Source organism: Mercenaria mercenaria, chromosome 6 (assembly GCF_021730395.1).
Source record: "Mercenaria mercenaria strain notata chromosome 6, MADL_Memer_1, whole genome shotgun sequence".
Lineage (NCBI taxonomy): Eukaryota > Metazoa > Mollusca > Bivalvia > Venerida > Veneridae > Mercenaria > Mercenaria mercenaria.
In genome coordinates this window covers 24,457,162-24,473,881 of record NC_069366.1, presented here as the reverse complement: position 1 = coordinate 24,473,881, position 16,720 = coordinate 24,457,162, and the positions used below count along the sequence as shown (strand labels likewise).

The following is a 16,720-nucleotide window of genomic DNA, read 5'->3' as shown; positions in this document are numbered from 1 at the left end:
ACATAGATTTATATAGGGAAAAACTTTGAAAATCTTCTTGTCCAAACCACAAAGCCTAGGGCTTTGGCATTTGTAATGTAGTAGTGCGATCAATTCGTAACAGAAAATGCCAAAATACTTCAGAAAATGGGAAAAGCACCAAAATTGGCACAGCTATTTATTAAAGCATTAAAAACATTTTTTTCATGGGACCCATTTGATATCTGTCAAGATGGCCGATATGGCGGCCATTTTCCAAAATGGCCGCCAAAACTCAATATTTACCTTAGAAGATTCTAATGAAAGGTCATTATATTTACATTCACCCCAAAATGCACTAAATATAAATGTATATAATAAAATAAATCCTAAATTTGCATCAAATGCAAAAATAACAATTCAAATGATGTTAGTTTCTTTCTGTTTCCATGGTAACGGCAAAAATCTAACCTTTAAAACTTAGTTTAATATTATCATTGTGTAGTTTTCATATTTTAAAGAATATTTTGTTTTAATATATGTAATTTATATTATTTCACTTGAATTCCCTCCACAGCAGCATATTGAAACATTGTTGTTATTCCCTTACCAGTATTTAGCCAGATTGGGCTTATGGGTTGCCCCTGTATGCATGTCAATACGTCAGCCATGTAGAGTGGGATACTGCAATAACTTTGAAACTACAGCAGAATTTTTCATGATATGTGGTACATGGATAGATGGCAATGCAGAGAATGCCAATGTCATTTAAATTTGTTCCTATGGCAACAAATGTTGTTGCTATGGCAACAAATAGTGCACGAATATGACACAAAGTGTCATCCTGCATTTCTTCAAAACAAGGAGAGATTGTTTCTTGAGAAATTTTACATAGACAGAGGGACAAATTGAGAACATGCTTGTTATCTTATTTTCTCCTCTTGTACATAATTTTGTCCGTCTGCATGTTGGTCCATCATTTGCAAATGGCGGATTCTTCAATAACTTAAAAATTGCAAATTCTAAAGACTTCTTTATGAAACCTTGTTTATAGATGGTAAGTAATATGGAGAATGTGAAGGTCAATTAACTTAGTTGCTATATAAAATTGTAGTTTCTTTGACACCAAGTACGACAACTACCCCTTTCAGTTTGGGACTTGCGAAATGCAAGAATAGATTATAGCGACGGGCTAGTAGGATCAAATGAAACAATGTTTCCTTATTATGCACCCGCAGTCACAATGTCTGCGTAAGAGTAAGGCTGAAAATATAAAAGTTGCTTTCATGGACAACACTTAGTAACTATTCTGTGAAATATATTACTCTGAACAGTTAGCTGAAATCTGAAATAAGGTACATGTCAGATACTCTTGTCAGTACACACAAGCACAAGATTGTCGACAACTTTAGTTAACTTGCATAAGGTAGTGCAGAGCATTTCAGCACTTTTGACAAATTACGTCTTCCTCGGCAGACTTTATCCAGGTTGCAAATGCACTTGAGGAGCTATTGGTACGAGACTCGGGTACTTGAGACAAAAACTATTGGAAAGGTTCCAATATATCAAAGATCTTTCTGGTCAGCCTTATTTATCTTGACTTGGAATTTTAGGAAAGTGGTAGAACACCCGACACCCATATGTGCCCGACCTAATGGGCAACCTTTTTTAGTATGTTCAAGAGGTGTAGCAGACGATGCAGGAATGCACATTATAGCCCTAATCTATATGTGAACAGATGGTTGATCAAGCTACTTGACATGTTTTGCTGTAAAGAAGAGTATCGAAAGCCTCCATTTATACCCCAGAAATATAATACGAACAGTTTGTTTGTAGGAAGATGTAGAAAATACATTTAAAAGCTTGATTCACCGGTAAGCGCGAGCTGTACTGGTTAGTTTTCTTTGACAAGACAGTGTTATTCTTACATTGGACTGCTTAACTGGAAGTACAAATGGTAAATAGATAATATTTGTCGTCTTAAAACTAGTAATTTAAATTGGTATTAAAATTGTGTTTCGAATGTACCTGTGCTCATTAGAAAAATCCTCAAGTACTCACATTTAATTTAATTTTAATTTCAGTAAAATGTCCAGAAATAGATATAAGAGCACATTTTTCTTGTAGAAATTATAGATTCTGCTCTTAATTTATACCCCCGTTACACTCAGCCACGTTCCCACTACGTCGTAAAAACTAGCAGGACGCAGTAAGAACTTGTACAATGTAGAAGAAATACAGTAGATTCCGATAAGAACATGATAATTAATAATTATGGTCTTCATGAGTGTAGAGAACGCGGTCGAATTTTGGACATGTTCAAAACAAATGTAGTGAGAACGCGGTCTAATCAGGAAGCAGGAAGGACGTAGTAATGATGTAACTAAAACCTTGTAGGACATAGTACAAGCGTGGTGCGGACGGGAAAGGCTGCATGGCGTGCTCACTGCGCTGTCATTGGGTTATCATTGCGTTCTTGCTACGTCAATGAAGTTCTAACTACAACTTATCTACGCTTGTGTGCTATGACCATGCTACGTGCATGCCACATTGTAGTATACCGCATAAGGTTATCAATACGTTCTTTCGGTTCTTAACACATCTCTGTCACGTTTGCAGCAGGTTCTCACCATGAATGGTTCAGATTCTGAAAATTAAGTATGAATACTGGATCCAATTCCCAATCACTTCGTTTTCAATCAGTAATGGGTATCGAACATCATCATGGAATTGCCATAAAATCATGGACTCAGCAGCACTGGCAGCTTTTTAGTGGACGTTTGGACCTCCGTATATCCTTCACACTGCTTTTGCTTATTCCAACGCAGTCTCTCTATAAGACTTTTTTCTTCATTGGGGCGTTGGGGTGGGGTGGGGGGGTCGTCGTTTATTGTAATTTATGGTTGTTGAGTGTAGATGCGGACACAATTATGTCAATATAACTTGCAGAAGGAATGAAAAAAAAAGAGGCGCATGGCGTAGTATTTACAAGTAGCCGACGAATACACTGAAAAGGTGATAAGCATATGGTTAAAGCATGGTAAGCGAGAGGTGCAATCTGACTGATCGTACTAAAAATGTAGTAAGAACACACTGGACGTGAAGAAGCGCGTGGTAAGAAAATTAGTGTGAACGTGTTAGACACCGTAAGAACCTGGCAAGGATGTTAAAAGCACGCAGTATGAACTTTAGAAGTGCACATTTTTCGAGTTTGATCCCCGTCCCCACCGCGTCAAAATTTTCAGGAAGCAGTATGATCTTCATGGTCTTTGCCTGAGAGTGATCAGGGCATTAGTGACTGTACATTATATGCTTATGACATTAAACTATAAAACCATTGTTATGGCACAATGTGCTACAATTTGACAAAAACAGAATATTACAGGGACATGCAAATGTAAATTTGATTACGCTGATCAACCGGCAATGACTTTTTCCCAAAGAAATCATGATGATCTGATAGGCCAGGGATGTTCACATGGTCTATCACACTAACATAATTAATGAATTTAACATAATTAATGAATTATATAGTTTTATTAACTGTCATTACTTCTCTTAGTGTAAATAAATTGAAATGAATACAGCAACACTTACAAATTCTGAGTCACGAAAACTAATGACAAAGTGAAACACATGTCATTTATTCACTAATACACATTACAGACTAAAACTTCGTTTGCTCAAACTCTGATAATTCGAACACCATTCTTCAATTAATCTATCGTCAGGTCCCAAACAAATTCCTTTATAATATATTTTTCGATCACTCATACTACCGATAATTCGAATAAATTTAGTCGGTCCTGATGGGTTCCAGTTACCGAAGTTCGAATGTATTTATAATTAATTAATTTACAATTGTTGTAAATTTCTGCACATGACTGTTGCCATTTTAAACATTCTTGATATGCCAGTTACCATTATATACTTAATTTTGATTCATATAAATGTATTATGACTTTTCTTCTGCTTAATAGCACATTTTATCCAAGGGAGACAACTTTTTTCATTTTTGTTGGAAGAGCGGTATTTTTGTTAATATAATATGTTTGGATTAATTCAGGCAGGTGGTTTTAGCTTATTATACTGATGACTGTAAGTGTCAATAGAAATTTTATATATAATATTATGTATTTTTGAAAATATATACATATATGGCGGCCATCTTGGATTTTTCGGCCATATTGGATTTTTCGGTGTGGGTCTCATGCTCATTTTTAGTATTTTGCCCTAAAGTAGTTATGTACCAAGTTTCATGCTTTTCCCATTTTTTGAAGTATTTTTACACCATTTTACTGTACTATAGCATCATCTAGTGGTTCTCTACCAAGTTTGTTCAAATCATCCCCTAAGGTCAATTATGGCTCCGCCCTGGGGGTCACATGGTTCATATAGACTTATATAGGGAAAAGCTTTTAAAATCTTCTTGTCAATAACCTACAACATTCAAGTTTGGACCACCTGTATGGTTTTGAGTGGCAAGATGAACCTTGACATGAGTTGACCTTGATTTTGACCTAGTGACCTACTTTCACATTTCTGTAGCTACAGCCTTCAAATTTGGACCACATGCATAGTTTTGTGCACTGAAAAAAACTTTGACCTTGATATTGACCTAGTGACCTACTTTCACATTTTTGAAGGTACAGGCTTCAAATTTGGACCACATGCATAGTTCTGTGTTCCGAAATAAAATTTGACCTTGATTTTGACCTAGTGACCTACTTTCACATTTCTCGAGCGACAGCCTTCAAATTTGGACCACATGCATAGTTTTGTGTTCCGAAATGAAATTTGACCTTCATTTTGACCTAGTGACCTATTTTCACAGTTCTCAAGCTACAGCCTTCAAATTTGGACCACATGCATAATTTTGTGTACCAAAACAAATTTTGACCTTTACATTGACCTAGTGACCTACTTTCACATTATTGAAGGTACAGGCCTCAAATTTGGACCACATGCATAGTTCTGTGTTCCAAACTAAAATTTGACATAGTTACCTACTTTCACATTTCTCGAGCTACAGCCATCAAATTTGGACCTCTTGCATAGTTTTGTGTACCGAAATGAACTTTGACCTTAAGATTAACCTAGTGACCTACTTTCACATTTCTGTAGGTACAGGCTTCAAATTTAGACGTACACGCATAGGATTGTGTACCGAAGCAAACTTTGACCTTGACATTGACCTAGTGACCCACTTTCACATTTTTGAATATACAGGCTTTAAATTTGGACCACATGTATAGATTTGTATTCTGAAGTGTAATTTGACCTTGATTTTGACCTAGTGACCTACTTTCACATTTCTAAAGCTACAGCCTTCAAATTTGGACCACTTGCATAGTCTTGTGTACCAAAATAAACTTTGACCTTAAGATTGACCTCGTGACCTACTTTCAGATTTATCAAATTGCAGCCTTCAAACTTGATGCACATGCATAGTTTTGTGTACAAAGAACTTTGTCCTTGAAATTGATATAGTGACCTACTTTCACATTTCTCAAGCTACAGGTTTCGAATTTTGACCACATGCACAGTGTTTTGTACGGAAATGAAATTTGACCTTGAACTAGTCAATAAGTCTTAAAAATTTGGAATTGTCAAAAATGGCACATTGGTGGGTGCCAAGATCACTCTGTGATCTCTTGTTAAATGTAGATATTTCTTGTAGGACTCCAGCAAATATGTAAATGAGCTTGTGAAGCCTGTACTTGCTTGTTTCCGTGATTCGGACAGTCAGGTACGATATTACTCATGTGAAGCTCTCTACAACATCGTCAAAGTGACCAGAGGATCAGTACTGCCTTTCTTCAATGAAATATTTGATGCTTTAAGCAAGGTATGTATAAAATGGATTTATAATTGAGCCACACCATGAGAAAACCAACATAGTGGCTTTTTTGACCAGCATGGATCCAGACCAGCCTGCGCATCCATGTAGACTGGTCAGGATCCATGCGTTCACTTTCAAAGCCTATTGGAATTGGAGAAACTGTTAGTGAACAGCATGGATCCTGACCAGACTGCGCGGATGCGCAGTCTGGTCAGGATGCATGCTGGTCGCAAACCCACTATGTTGGTTTTCTCATGGTGTGACTCAATTATAGATGGAAACAGTTTGAAGATTCTGCTGTATTTGAACTGTCCCCTTTTATTTGCTTCCTTCAGGCAGTCTTTCATATTAAAAGGGAGTATTTAAATCATTGAAATAAAACAATATGGAATTTATTTAATTTTGCAGTATATGCTACAGTGCCTCAGTGGCAAGCTGATCAGCTCTACTGTCTTGAAATCACTTACCCCTTATTTCGCTGTCAGAAGGTTTTTTTTTGCTTCCTGCTAGATGGTTGCCATTATTAAAATGTTGTCAGGAAAGGCATCTGGAGTCTTCTCCGCCTTTAAAACTGGAATGTAGCCAGGACTCAAAGCTGTCATAGTATGACCTTAATCATACTGGTTAACTTAAGCTCAGTGAGAGCAGATATGATATGACCTCGGTCCTTTTGGTTAATTAATAACTCAATGAGAGCAGTTATAATATGACCTTGATATGATTTCCATCATGTTGGTTAACAAATAACTCAGTGAGAATAGTTAAAATCACTATGTTTATATCGGTTAACTAATAGCTCAGTGAGAACAGATATGATATGACCTCTATCATATTGGTTAACTAATAGCTCAGTGAGAACAGATATGATATGACCTCTATCATATCAGTTAACTACTAGCTCTGACAGTGAAAACGGTCGTGGTTTATTTATGTGGATTTATCCCTTATGACTGATGTAAAAAGAGAGTTGTCATTAAATAGATTATGGTTGTTGATGATGCATTTACTTTTATTTCTAGTTAGCATCAGATCCAGATCAAAATGTCAAGAGCGGGACTGAGCTTTTAGACAGACTCATAAAGGTAAGATTATAGATCCTTGAAAACTGGGACTGTAGACAGGAAGGAAACACTTTTGCTCCTTATTTTGCACTAGATGTTTTCAATAATAGCTGTTCATCAGGTTACAGATACTTTGTCATGGGAGACATAAATTATTGCTTTTTCTGTCTGTCAGTCTGTTTTTCTGCAGTTGTCTTGTCTGCACTTCTTCTCAAACATCCATGGCTGAATTTTAATGAAACTTCATAGAAGTGATTGGTATGAAGCCTAGTTGCATTTCATGCAGTGTAATCTCCCCTTAAATGTCTTTTTTGAATGAAATTTGTCCAGAATACTTCTCCAGCACTGTTGGTGGGATTTTGTTGAAACTTCATAGGAATTATCATTACTTGGATACTGTACAAGACATTGCTGATTAATTTAACTTACAGGCTGATTTTGATTTGTTGATTATTTACTTACAGGATATTGTTACAGAGAGTTCCTCATTTGATCTTGTATCTTTTGTTCCTTTACTGAGGGAGAGAATCTACAACAAGAATCCATATGCTCGCCAGTTTCTTGTCTCATGGGTAAGCCGGTTATTACTAAAAATGTAACAACAGGTCAAACTTCTGATGTAATACCCAAGAACTTCGAATAATGTAAACTACAAACCAAAACTTTCAATGATAATTCCCTCAACTATACATATTTTAGGAAGCTTTAAGCATATTTTTGCCCATATCAAAAGCAGTTTTCCATAAAATTCCATCTTAAGTTGTATTGCAGGTCATTTTCTTTTAAATGTTGCTGTTATAAATTGGCTCAACATAAAAAAACTAGACCAAAGTTGATACCTGTAGTCCATTGGCTTTTTCCAGCTACCTGGTAATGCTCAAAATGGAAAATGTACACATATAAGATCACAGTAATAAAATGGTTAAAATGAATTTATTATATTAAAGTTGATTTGTTCAGTGTAAAGTGTACAGGAAAAATATAACTTATTATTCATGAAATGATTTAATAGTTATGTAAGTAGGGGTGGCAATATTAAGAGCTTTTGCGCATATTTGAATACCGCTTACACCAGTCTGAATCACATTGATTTACTTTATTATTTATAACATAACTAATGCAAGTGCTTTCTCAAGGCATGCTGCTTTAGAACCTGAATTGGGTGATTTATTTTGTAGATTATTGCACTAGATGCTGTGCCAGATATCAACATGTTAGTGTTACTGCCAGAGTTCCTCGATGGCCTCTTTGAAATTCTAGGAGATTCAAATCAAGAGATTAGGAAAATGTGAGTGCCATACTTCATTTACTGCAGCTTACAATCATTTATCCTACCACCCTTAACCACATAGTTCCCTGACTATCTTTCATTCTTGCAAGCCATTGCCAATTTGTTTCAATGGTTTATTCTCTGACCATCTTAAAGCACTGTTAAGCTTTGTAAGGAGGACACAGGATTACCATTTCAGAATGATAAGTGCCATGTGCTAATGTTTATACTGTGGTTTTCACAAATTTGTTTTTATTTGCAGGTGCCAGGGCAGTCTACGTGAGTTTTTGAGCAGCATTAAAAAGTCTCAAGGCTATGTCAATTATGCACAGATGGCTAACATACTGGTTATACACAGTGAAAATCTTAATGGTGTGTATCAGTAGCTTGTAACCTTTAATGTTATATGTGAAGTACAGTGTTATTGAAATGTTTCAAACAAAATTGATAGTATTTCTGGAGCTTACAACCATTTGCTGTGGAGTTCATCAGTAAGCAGACCTTTTACATGATAACATTGCTTGATGATTTGTTTTTGTGAGTGATGTTAAAAGAGTGTCCTAAATATTTGGCTGGTTGTAATGGCCCCAGTCCTTGTTCAGTGTCCGTTTGTGGGCTCTGGTGTATATTGCCTCGTTAAACCCCTCTTTAAAACTAGTAGACTTTTTGGTATGTAGATATTCATTTTACTTTGAAATCATTTAATATGTGAGCAAATAAAATTTCATGGTCTTATCCAAAATGGCTGTTTTGTGGTGATAAATATTCATAAATTTAAAGTTTTTAGATATAAAATATTTAAAGTTTTTAGATATAAAATAAATGGGAGTTTTTCAATGGGAGTTTTATTTGTTTGTTGTGATTTAATTGCATCTATTGTCACATCCGCAATAACTATTCCCTCCACATATATAATATTAACATAAGTATATGAAAATGGTATACAACTTCACTCCATCTTAAATGGGAAACTTGAGAAATAATATCAATACATTTTCAGATGATCTGATCAGTTACACAGCAATTACCTGGTTGAAGGAGTTTGTAGTGCTTGCAGGTCGATCAATGTTGCCATTTGTGTCAGGAATTTTACGTGCAATACTTCCTCGTCTTGTAACAAATGATATTGACACTAAAAGCAGGAAAAAGTAAGGATGATTTCTTTTTTTTTGTTGTGACAAGTAGATGCTTATTGAAACAGCAAATTTTTCCATTGTCAATCCTTCATCAACATCTTCAGTACTCCGGTAATCGCCTCACTCTAGAAGAGTATACTCGCGACTTTGGCCAAAGTTAATGTATATATAGCCATACCTGTGACCTCAGTTGTAATAGAACTTTACATGACACCCTTTAAGTTTTCCTCCAGTACTAGTGTCATTTTAAGACATATGCAGTAATGTCCCTAGAAAGTATAATGATATGAAGTTATTTCTTTCTTTGCTCTGCCAATGAAACTCTGTGGACATCTTTGCAGGGAATAGTTCAAGTTTTGCTTACACGTGTTACTGTTAAGTGGAAAAATTTTATTATCTTGCATTAGTTATGTCAATGGCCTGTGGTATTTGCCTTTACCATGCTTTCCATGAATTCATTATATTTTTATTTTTTAAGAGATATTGAAAAAAGATCTGTGGAACTGGGTACAAATCTTTGTTATTTTTATGCCCCCGAAGGGAGGCATATAGTTTTTGAACCGTCTGTCCGTCTGTCAGTCTGTCGGTCTGTCGGTCTGTCAGTCTGTCAGTCTGTCCGCAATTTTCGTGTCCGGTCCATATCTTTGTCATCGATGGATGGATTTTCAAATAACTTGGCATGAATGTGTACCACAATAAGACAACGTGTCACGCGCAAGACCCAGGTCCGTAGCTCAGAGGTCAAGGTCACACTTAGACATTAAAGGATAGTGCATTGATGGGCGTGTCCGGTCCATATCTTTGTCATCGATGGATGGATTTTCAAATAACTTGGCATGAATGTGTACCACAGTAAGACGACGTGTCGCGCGCAAGACCCAGGTCCGTAGCTCAAAGGTCAAGGTCACACTTAGACATTAAAGGATAGTGCATTGATGGGCGTGTCCGGTCCATATCTTTGTCAACCATGGATGGGTTTTCAAATAACTTGGCATGAATGTGTACCACAGTAAGACGACATGTCGCGCGCAAGACCCAGGTCCGTAGCTCAAAGGTCAAGGTCACACTTAGACGTTAAAGGTCATTTTTCATGATAGTGCATTGATGGGCGTGTCCGGTCCATATCTTTGTCATTCATGCATGGATTTTAAAATAACTACGCATGAATGTGTGGCACAGTAAGACGACGTGTCGCGCGCAAGACCCAGCTCTGTAGGTCAAAGGTCCTAAACACTAACATCAGCCATAACTACTCATTCAAAGTGCCATCGGGGGCATATGTCATCCTATGGAGACAGCTCTTGTTTTTTGTTGTACAAATTTTTGTGGCACCAATGACATTACTTTTTGATCAGCCCTTGTATTTTGCTTTTTTCTTAACTGGAAAATTTTTTCAGTGTGAAGGAGGCTGCAGAGAGTCTGAATACGCTTTTGATGGAATTAATTGAAGACCTTGATGACACACCAACACCAGCAGTTGGTACTCCTTCACAGGAGAGTCAGTCAGGGGAGATCACTTCTAACAGTACTACAGAAATCACAGTCTCTCAGACAGGAGAAGTAACTTCTACAAATGGGGAAGAAGCAGAAACTGATATTGCAGATATGTAAGTGAAATATGCTACTATGGTAACCATTTATTCCTAGTAGTCACTGTTGCCAAATAAATAATATAAATGAAATTAAGTTTTTACAGGTATTTAAGCTTGCATATATACATGCACTGAGCTATAGTACCCATAGTAACAGTAAAACGTAAAGATAACAATACCTATGCATATCTTTTTACTAGCCATGTGATGAATTTGAATGAATACGTTCAAAACAATGTCGGCTAATTTTTCAATATTAATACAGTATTAAAAAACTCATTTTCAAACTGGATAGGGAAAACCTTTTTTTCGTATTAATCACTTCCTTGGTTAATTTTCACTTTAAAAGATAGTCTGTAGCATTTTTAGCACACTTGAATCAAGGGTTTTAGGTGACCTATTTGTAAAGGTGGATGGTCATCTCTCATATTTGTTCAAATCTTTCTGCTTAATCTCTAAATAAAGGTAACTAGTTTTGAAAGTAGAATAAACATTTTAGACAACTTCTTCTCATGTATCACCTGATGGATCTTCATCAACCTTGGTCTGTTCTTGTAAAACCATTTCTCATGTTGTTTCAAGTGGATCAGCCGAGCCTGTTTTAGGGGCTGCCAAAGCTATAAATAGATATTTAGGTACTAAACAGCTTCTTATGAACCACTTGATGGATTCTCACCAAACCTATTCTGTAACATCCTTGTGTGTTGTCTCAAGTTTGTTCAAATTGTTCTACAAAGTCCTTTTAAGGGCCGCCAGAGCTAACAATAGAAATAACTTAAAGCAATTTCTTCTCATGAACCACTTGATGGATCTTCACCAGACTTGGTCTGTAGCATTCTTAGAAGGAATTTGCAATGTTATATGAGCCGTGCCATGAGAAAACCAACATAGTGGCTTTGCGACCAGCATGGATCCAGACCAGCCTGCGGATCCGCGCAGTCTGGTCAGGATTCATGCTGTTCGCTTTTAAAGTCTACTGCAATTAGAGAAACTAACAGCGAACAGCATGGATCCTGACCAGACTGCGCGGATGCGCAGGCTGGTCTGGATCCATGCTGGTCGCAAACCCACTATGTTGGTTTTTCCATGGCCAACTCATATTATCTCTGATTGTATAGGCCGTCAGACCCATTTGAGCAACATTTTATGGCATTTTCACAGTACATTTATACTGTTGCAGATTTATTTATGGTAGTTGATAAACCAGATGTAATGGCATAACGTCATTAATCCAGAAAACATAGAATTAAGCCTAGATTAAGCGTGTGGTAATGAAAATCATTTAATGACTCTTTAGTTATTGGCAACTACCTACCTAAAAAAATAAGCACACAAACCTACACTTTTCATTTCACTGTGTTATAGGCAATATGTTTATTTTTGACTGTGAGAAGTTTCATTAAAATCTACATACAGAAAAATTCTGTTTGCGAAAATATTATCAAAATTGTGATACATGTATTCCCATAGACTCCCATTTTGGAAACTTGTGTTTGGTCAAAATACTTCAAATCAGTCTGGCAAAAAATTGAGCACAGGCGCTATGTTTTTATTTGCCCAGTTTTCTAAGTATATTTTGATGTTTTACAAAAAATGACGTTTTAATGATGTAGATAAAAATTTTGTTCGATCGTGAGAATCTTTATGGAAGAAAAAGGCTCATACACAGAGTCAGATTCATTCATTGTCATGTTTTTTTTTATCGTAATAAATTGTCTTTTATCTCCAGTGAAAGTTTAAAAGTGTGTAATTTTCTATGAAAAGGAAGTTAATCAAATCTTCAGGAACATTTGTTAGTGAATTCTTGCTTCATAACATACATGTACTTCCAAAGTGGTGGTGCTGCAGTTCATATTAAACACTAGCAAGGATTTTTTATGCCCAAGACGGCATATATTTTTGAACCGTCTGTCGGTCTGTCGCAATTTTCGTGTCCGGCCATTCTTTGTCATCATGTGGATTTTCATACTTGGCGTGAATGTGTACCAGAAGACGACATTGTCGCGCGCAGACCAGGTCCGTAGCTCAAAGTCAAGGTCAACTTAGCGTTAAGGTATTATTTTCATGATAGTGATTGATGGGTGTCCGGTCCAATCTTTGTCATCCATTGGAATTGTGTTGGTCAAAATACTTCAATCAGTTGCCAAAAAGTGAGACCGCCCATATGTTTTTTATTTCCCTGTTTTCTAATATTTTTTGTTTTTTTTGAAAAAACATGGTTTAATGATTGTAGAAAAAATTTTTGATTCGAACTGAGAACTACTTTAGGGAGAAAAAGGTTAAATTTACACGAGTAGTTTTCTTTCATAAGTAAATGGTTTTTTTTTTAAATAAATTTTGTTTTTATTTTCGTAAAATTTGTTTTAAAAGTTGCGGAATTTTCTATAAAAAAGGAAAGGTAATCAAAACTTCGGAACATTGTTAGTGAATTTTTGCTTCAAAACAACATGATCCAAAATGGTGGTGCTGCATTCATATTAAACATAGCAGGTTTTTTTTTTTTATGCCCCAAAGGGAGGCTATATTTTTTGAACGTTTTTGGTCTGTCCGCAATTTTCGTGTCGGCCCATTCTTTTGTATCAGGGATGGATTTTCAAATAATTTGGGCGTGAATGTGTCCCCAGTAAGCGACATGGCGCGAAAAGCCCCAGGCCCCGTAGCTCAAAAAGGTAAGGGCACTTTTGGGACTTTTAAAGGCATTTTCATGATAGTGCATTGATGGGCGTTTTCCGGCCATTCTTTGTCATCCATGGATGGATTTTCAAGTAACTACGCATAAATGTGTGGCACAGTAAGACGTGTCGTGTGCAAGACACAGGTCCGTAGCTCAAAGGTCAAGGTCACACTTAGACGTTAAAGGTCATATTTCATGATAGTGCATTGATGGGCGTGTCCGGTCCATATCTTTGTCATTCATGCATGGATTTTAAAATTCTTGGGCATGAATGTGTGCCACAGTAAGACGACGTGTCGCTCGCAAGACCCAGGTCCGTAGCTCAAAAGTCAAGGTCACACTTAGACGTTAAAGGTCATATTTCATGATAGTGCAATGATGGGCATGTCCGGTCCATATTTTTGTCATTCATGCATGGATTTTAAAATAACTACGCATGGATTTGTGGCACAGTAAGACGACATGTCGCACGCAAGACCCAGGTCCGTAGGTCAAAGGTCCTAAACTCTAACATCGGCCATAACTATTCATTCAAAGTGCCATCGGGGGCATGTGTCATCCTATGGAGACAGCTCTTGTTTTTTGATTTTTTTTATAAATTACTAAGGTGATTTTCAACAAAAAGTGCATCTTTAATCGCAACACTGAGAAAGCTGAGAAACTAATTATATTTCTTTTGTCCTACTTGAAATTCTTCTCATATATCATATCTAGTAAAAGTCACATCAAGACAAACCAGGAAGTTATTCGATAAACACTTTCAGTTAGTTTTGTATTTATAGAAATCATGAGAAATGAAAAAGGGGTTAAGTGGATCAACAACTAATTGAAATCTTGATAAATCTGTGTTATCAGTTAAAATAAAATGTAGGTTATAAAAGTTTTCCTGGGCTTCTGAGCAATTCTCTATGAGATTAATATGTTAGAATTTGATACAGTGGCATGGCTTTCTTATCTAATACTTATTTTCAAGCAAATATCTACAACATTATTTAATTTCATTAATTTATGTACATTTTGAAGTGTTTGTCAAAGATTTACTTACTTTAAAACAGTTTGCTTACATGTATATAGACATGTGTGTCTTTAAAAAATAGAATTATATGTATTTATTTCCTTTTAATTGTTAACAAATGATGCCTTCTGAAACAGGAAGCAGAACAATCAGTGTTGTGTCATCTTTAGTTAAACACATTCTGATTTCTTCTAATAATTGAACTTAAGAAGTTTATTTCAGCAAGTTTGGAAAAAGTGTTACATAATACTGATTTTTTTTTCTGTTTCTAAAATGAATAGGAAAATGAAGAAAAGGTATTATATTTTTCTTGGAATGTTTTTACATGCGTTTAGTTTTAGTAAGCTTTAATACACTGTAGTTATATCAATGAGCCGTGCCATGGGAAAACCAACATAGTGGGTTTGCGACCAGCATGGATCCAGACCAGCCTGCGCATCCGCGCAGTCTGGTCAGGATCCATGCTGTTCGCTAACGGTTTCTCTAATTGCAGTAGACTTTAAAAGCGAACAGCATGGATCCTGACCAGACTGCGCGGATGCGCAGGCTGGTCTGGATCCATGCTGGTCGCAAAGCCACTATGTTGGTTTTCTCATGGCACGGCTCATATATTGTAAGAGATTTTTGACTTTTGTACATCCTATTTAATACTTGTTGTCTTTTGACTTCCATCCATCATTTTACTGGAAAATATTATGCCCCTGTGTAACATTTGGCTTACTTTTTTAATTAGTTAAAAAAGGCAACAGGGTATCATTTTATAGGATCGGTAGATGACCTCCTTTGTTTTTAGGGCAGCAGGTCAAAGGTAACAGTGGCCTTGAAACTGAGAATGGGTTTACATCAATAACTTGAGAACATAAGGCCATGCAGTTCGCACACTCTGTAGAAAGATTGCCCATTGTCAGTAGATTACACAATGTAATTTGGGGGTTATAGGTCAAAGGTCAAGGTTAGTTGAGACTAAAAATGGCTTTTAATTAATAAATGGAGAAAGCTTGGGCCTATGACTACTAAACTCCGTAGGGTGATTGTAGCTAGTTAGTAGATGACCTTGATGGTTTTTGTGTCAGTAGGTCAAAGTTGAAGACCGACCTTGAGAAGGCAAGGGTTTTAAATCAATTCTAGAGAACACTTGACTTGGGACTGTAAACCATGGATGGTAAAAAATGGTAGAAATTTTCCTATAATTTAAGGGGTCATTGGATAAGGTCAAGGTCCATTGACCTTGAGGTTAAGATAGTTTCAGACCCTTTTGTCAAGTGTGCTTTGACCAACAGCCATCAAACTTTTTAAGTCATAATATTTAATGGTCAGCAAATGACCACTTTTGTTTTTGCAGGGGTTATTTAGGTCTGTGGCAAAGGTCACAAGAAATTTTTAAGACTGAAAATTACAAGAAAGGGTTTTCTCTTTGCATGTTCATAGTTTTTTGACCAAAAATGGGGTAAGTTTTTTTAAAAGTAGGTATTGTATGAAAGGGATTAGTTATGTTTGAAAATCTTCAGTGACTTTAAAAAATATTAAAACTCTTATAAAACCCAGTTTCTAGATGTTTGATCCCAATCTTTTTCCTATCATTACATGAAATTATGAGCCATGCCTGGGAAAACCAACTGGGGTGTGCGACCAGAGGGATCCAGCCCCGCTGCGCCCCGCCCCAGTCTGGTCAATCCATGCTGTTCGAAAACGTTTCCCCTTTTCCAATAGGCTTTAAAAAGCGAACGCATGGAGTTTGCCCAGATGCGCGGATGGAGGCGGGTCGGATCATGGGGGTGACACCCCATGTTGGTTTTTCAGGACGGTCATAAATGTTTTTTGTCTTACTAGTTTTTGGGGAAATTTAGTACTTTTTCCCTTTTGGGACCGCTATGTTTTTAAAAAAGTTGTTTATATTATCTAGCAATTCAAAAAATATTTTGTATTTTAGATATTTTTTACCCCTTATTGCACCCTAAATAGGGTCAGTTACAGTTGTGTGTTACATAGATTTTGTATTCTTATTCTTTTTAGAAAAAGTGTCAAGGTGAGTCCGTAATTGTCTCACCATGCCCCCCATTGTGCTCTTTGTACCGTTTACAATTTTTGGTGTAAACGCTGTAGGTACATTTTGGGTTTTCCAATCTTAATGAGTTTTTTCAGATTTTTGGCTGTTTTAAAAAGTCGACTAGT

At 36.4% G+C, this 16,720-nt stretch overlaps 1 protein-coding gene across 1 annotated transcript in view; it reads left to right on the top strand.

The window, feature by feature from the left end:
* The window catches only part of LOC123549388 (protein VAC14 homolog), a 47,514-nt gene that overhangs the window by 6,497 nt on the left and 24,297 nt on the right, over window positions 1-16,720 (top strand). The window contains exons 3-9 of the mRNA XM_053546711.1: window positions 5,639-5,806; window positions 6,820-6,882; window positions 7,326-7,433; window positions 8,040-8,149; window positions 8,394-8,503; window positions 9,132-9,279; window positions 10,665-10,874. Of these exons, the coding sequence (XP_053402686.1) occupies window positions 5,639-5,806; window positions 6,820-6,882; window positions 7,326-7,433; window positions 8,040-8,149; window positions 8,394-8,503; window positions 9,132-9,279; window positions 10,665-10,874 (917 nt within the window). The remainder of the gene's footprint in view (window positions 1-5,638; window positions 5,807-6,819; window positions 6,883-7,325; window positions 7,434-8,039; window positions 8,150-8,393; window positions 8,504-9,131; window positions 9,280-10,664; window positions 10,875-16,720) is intronic.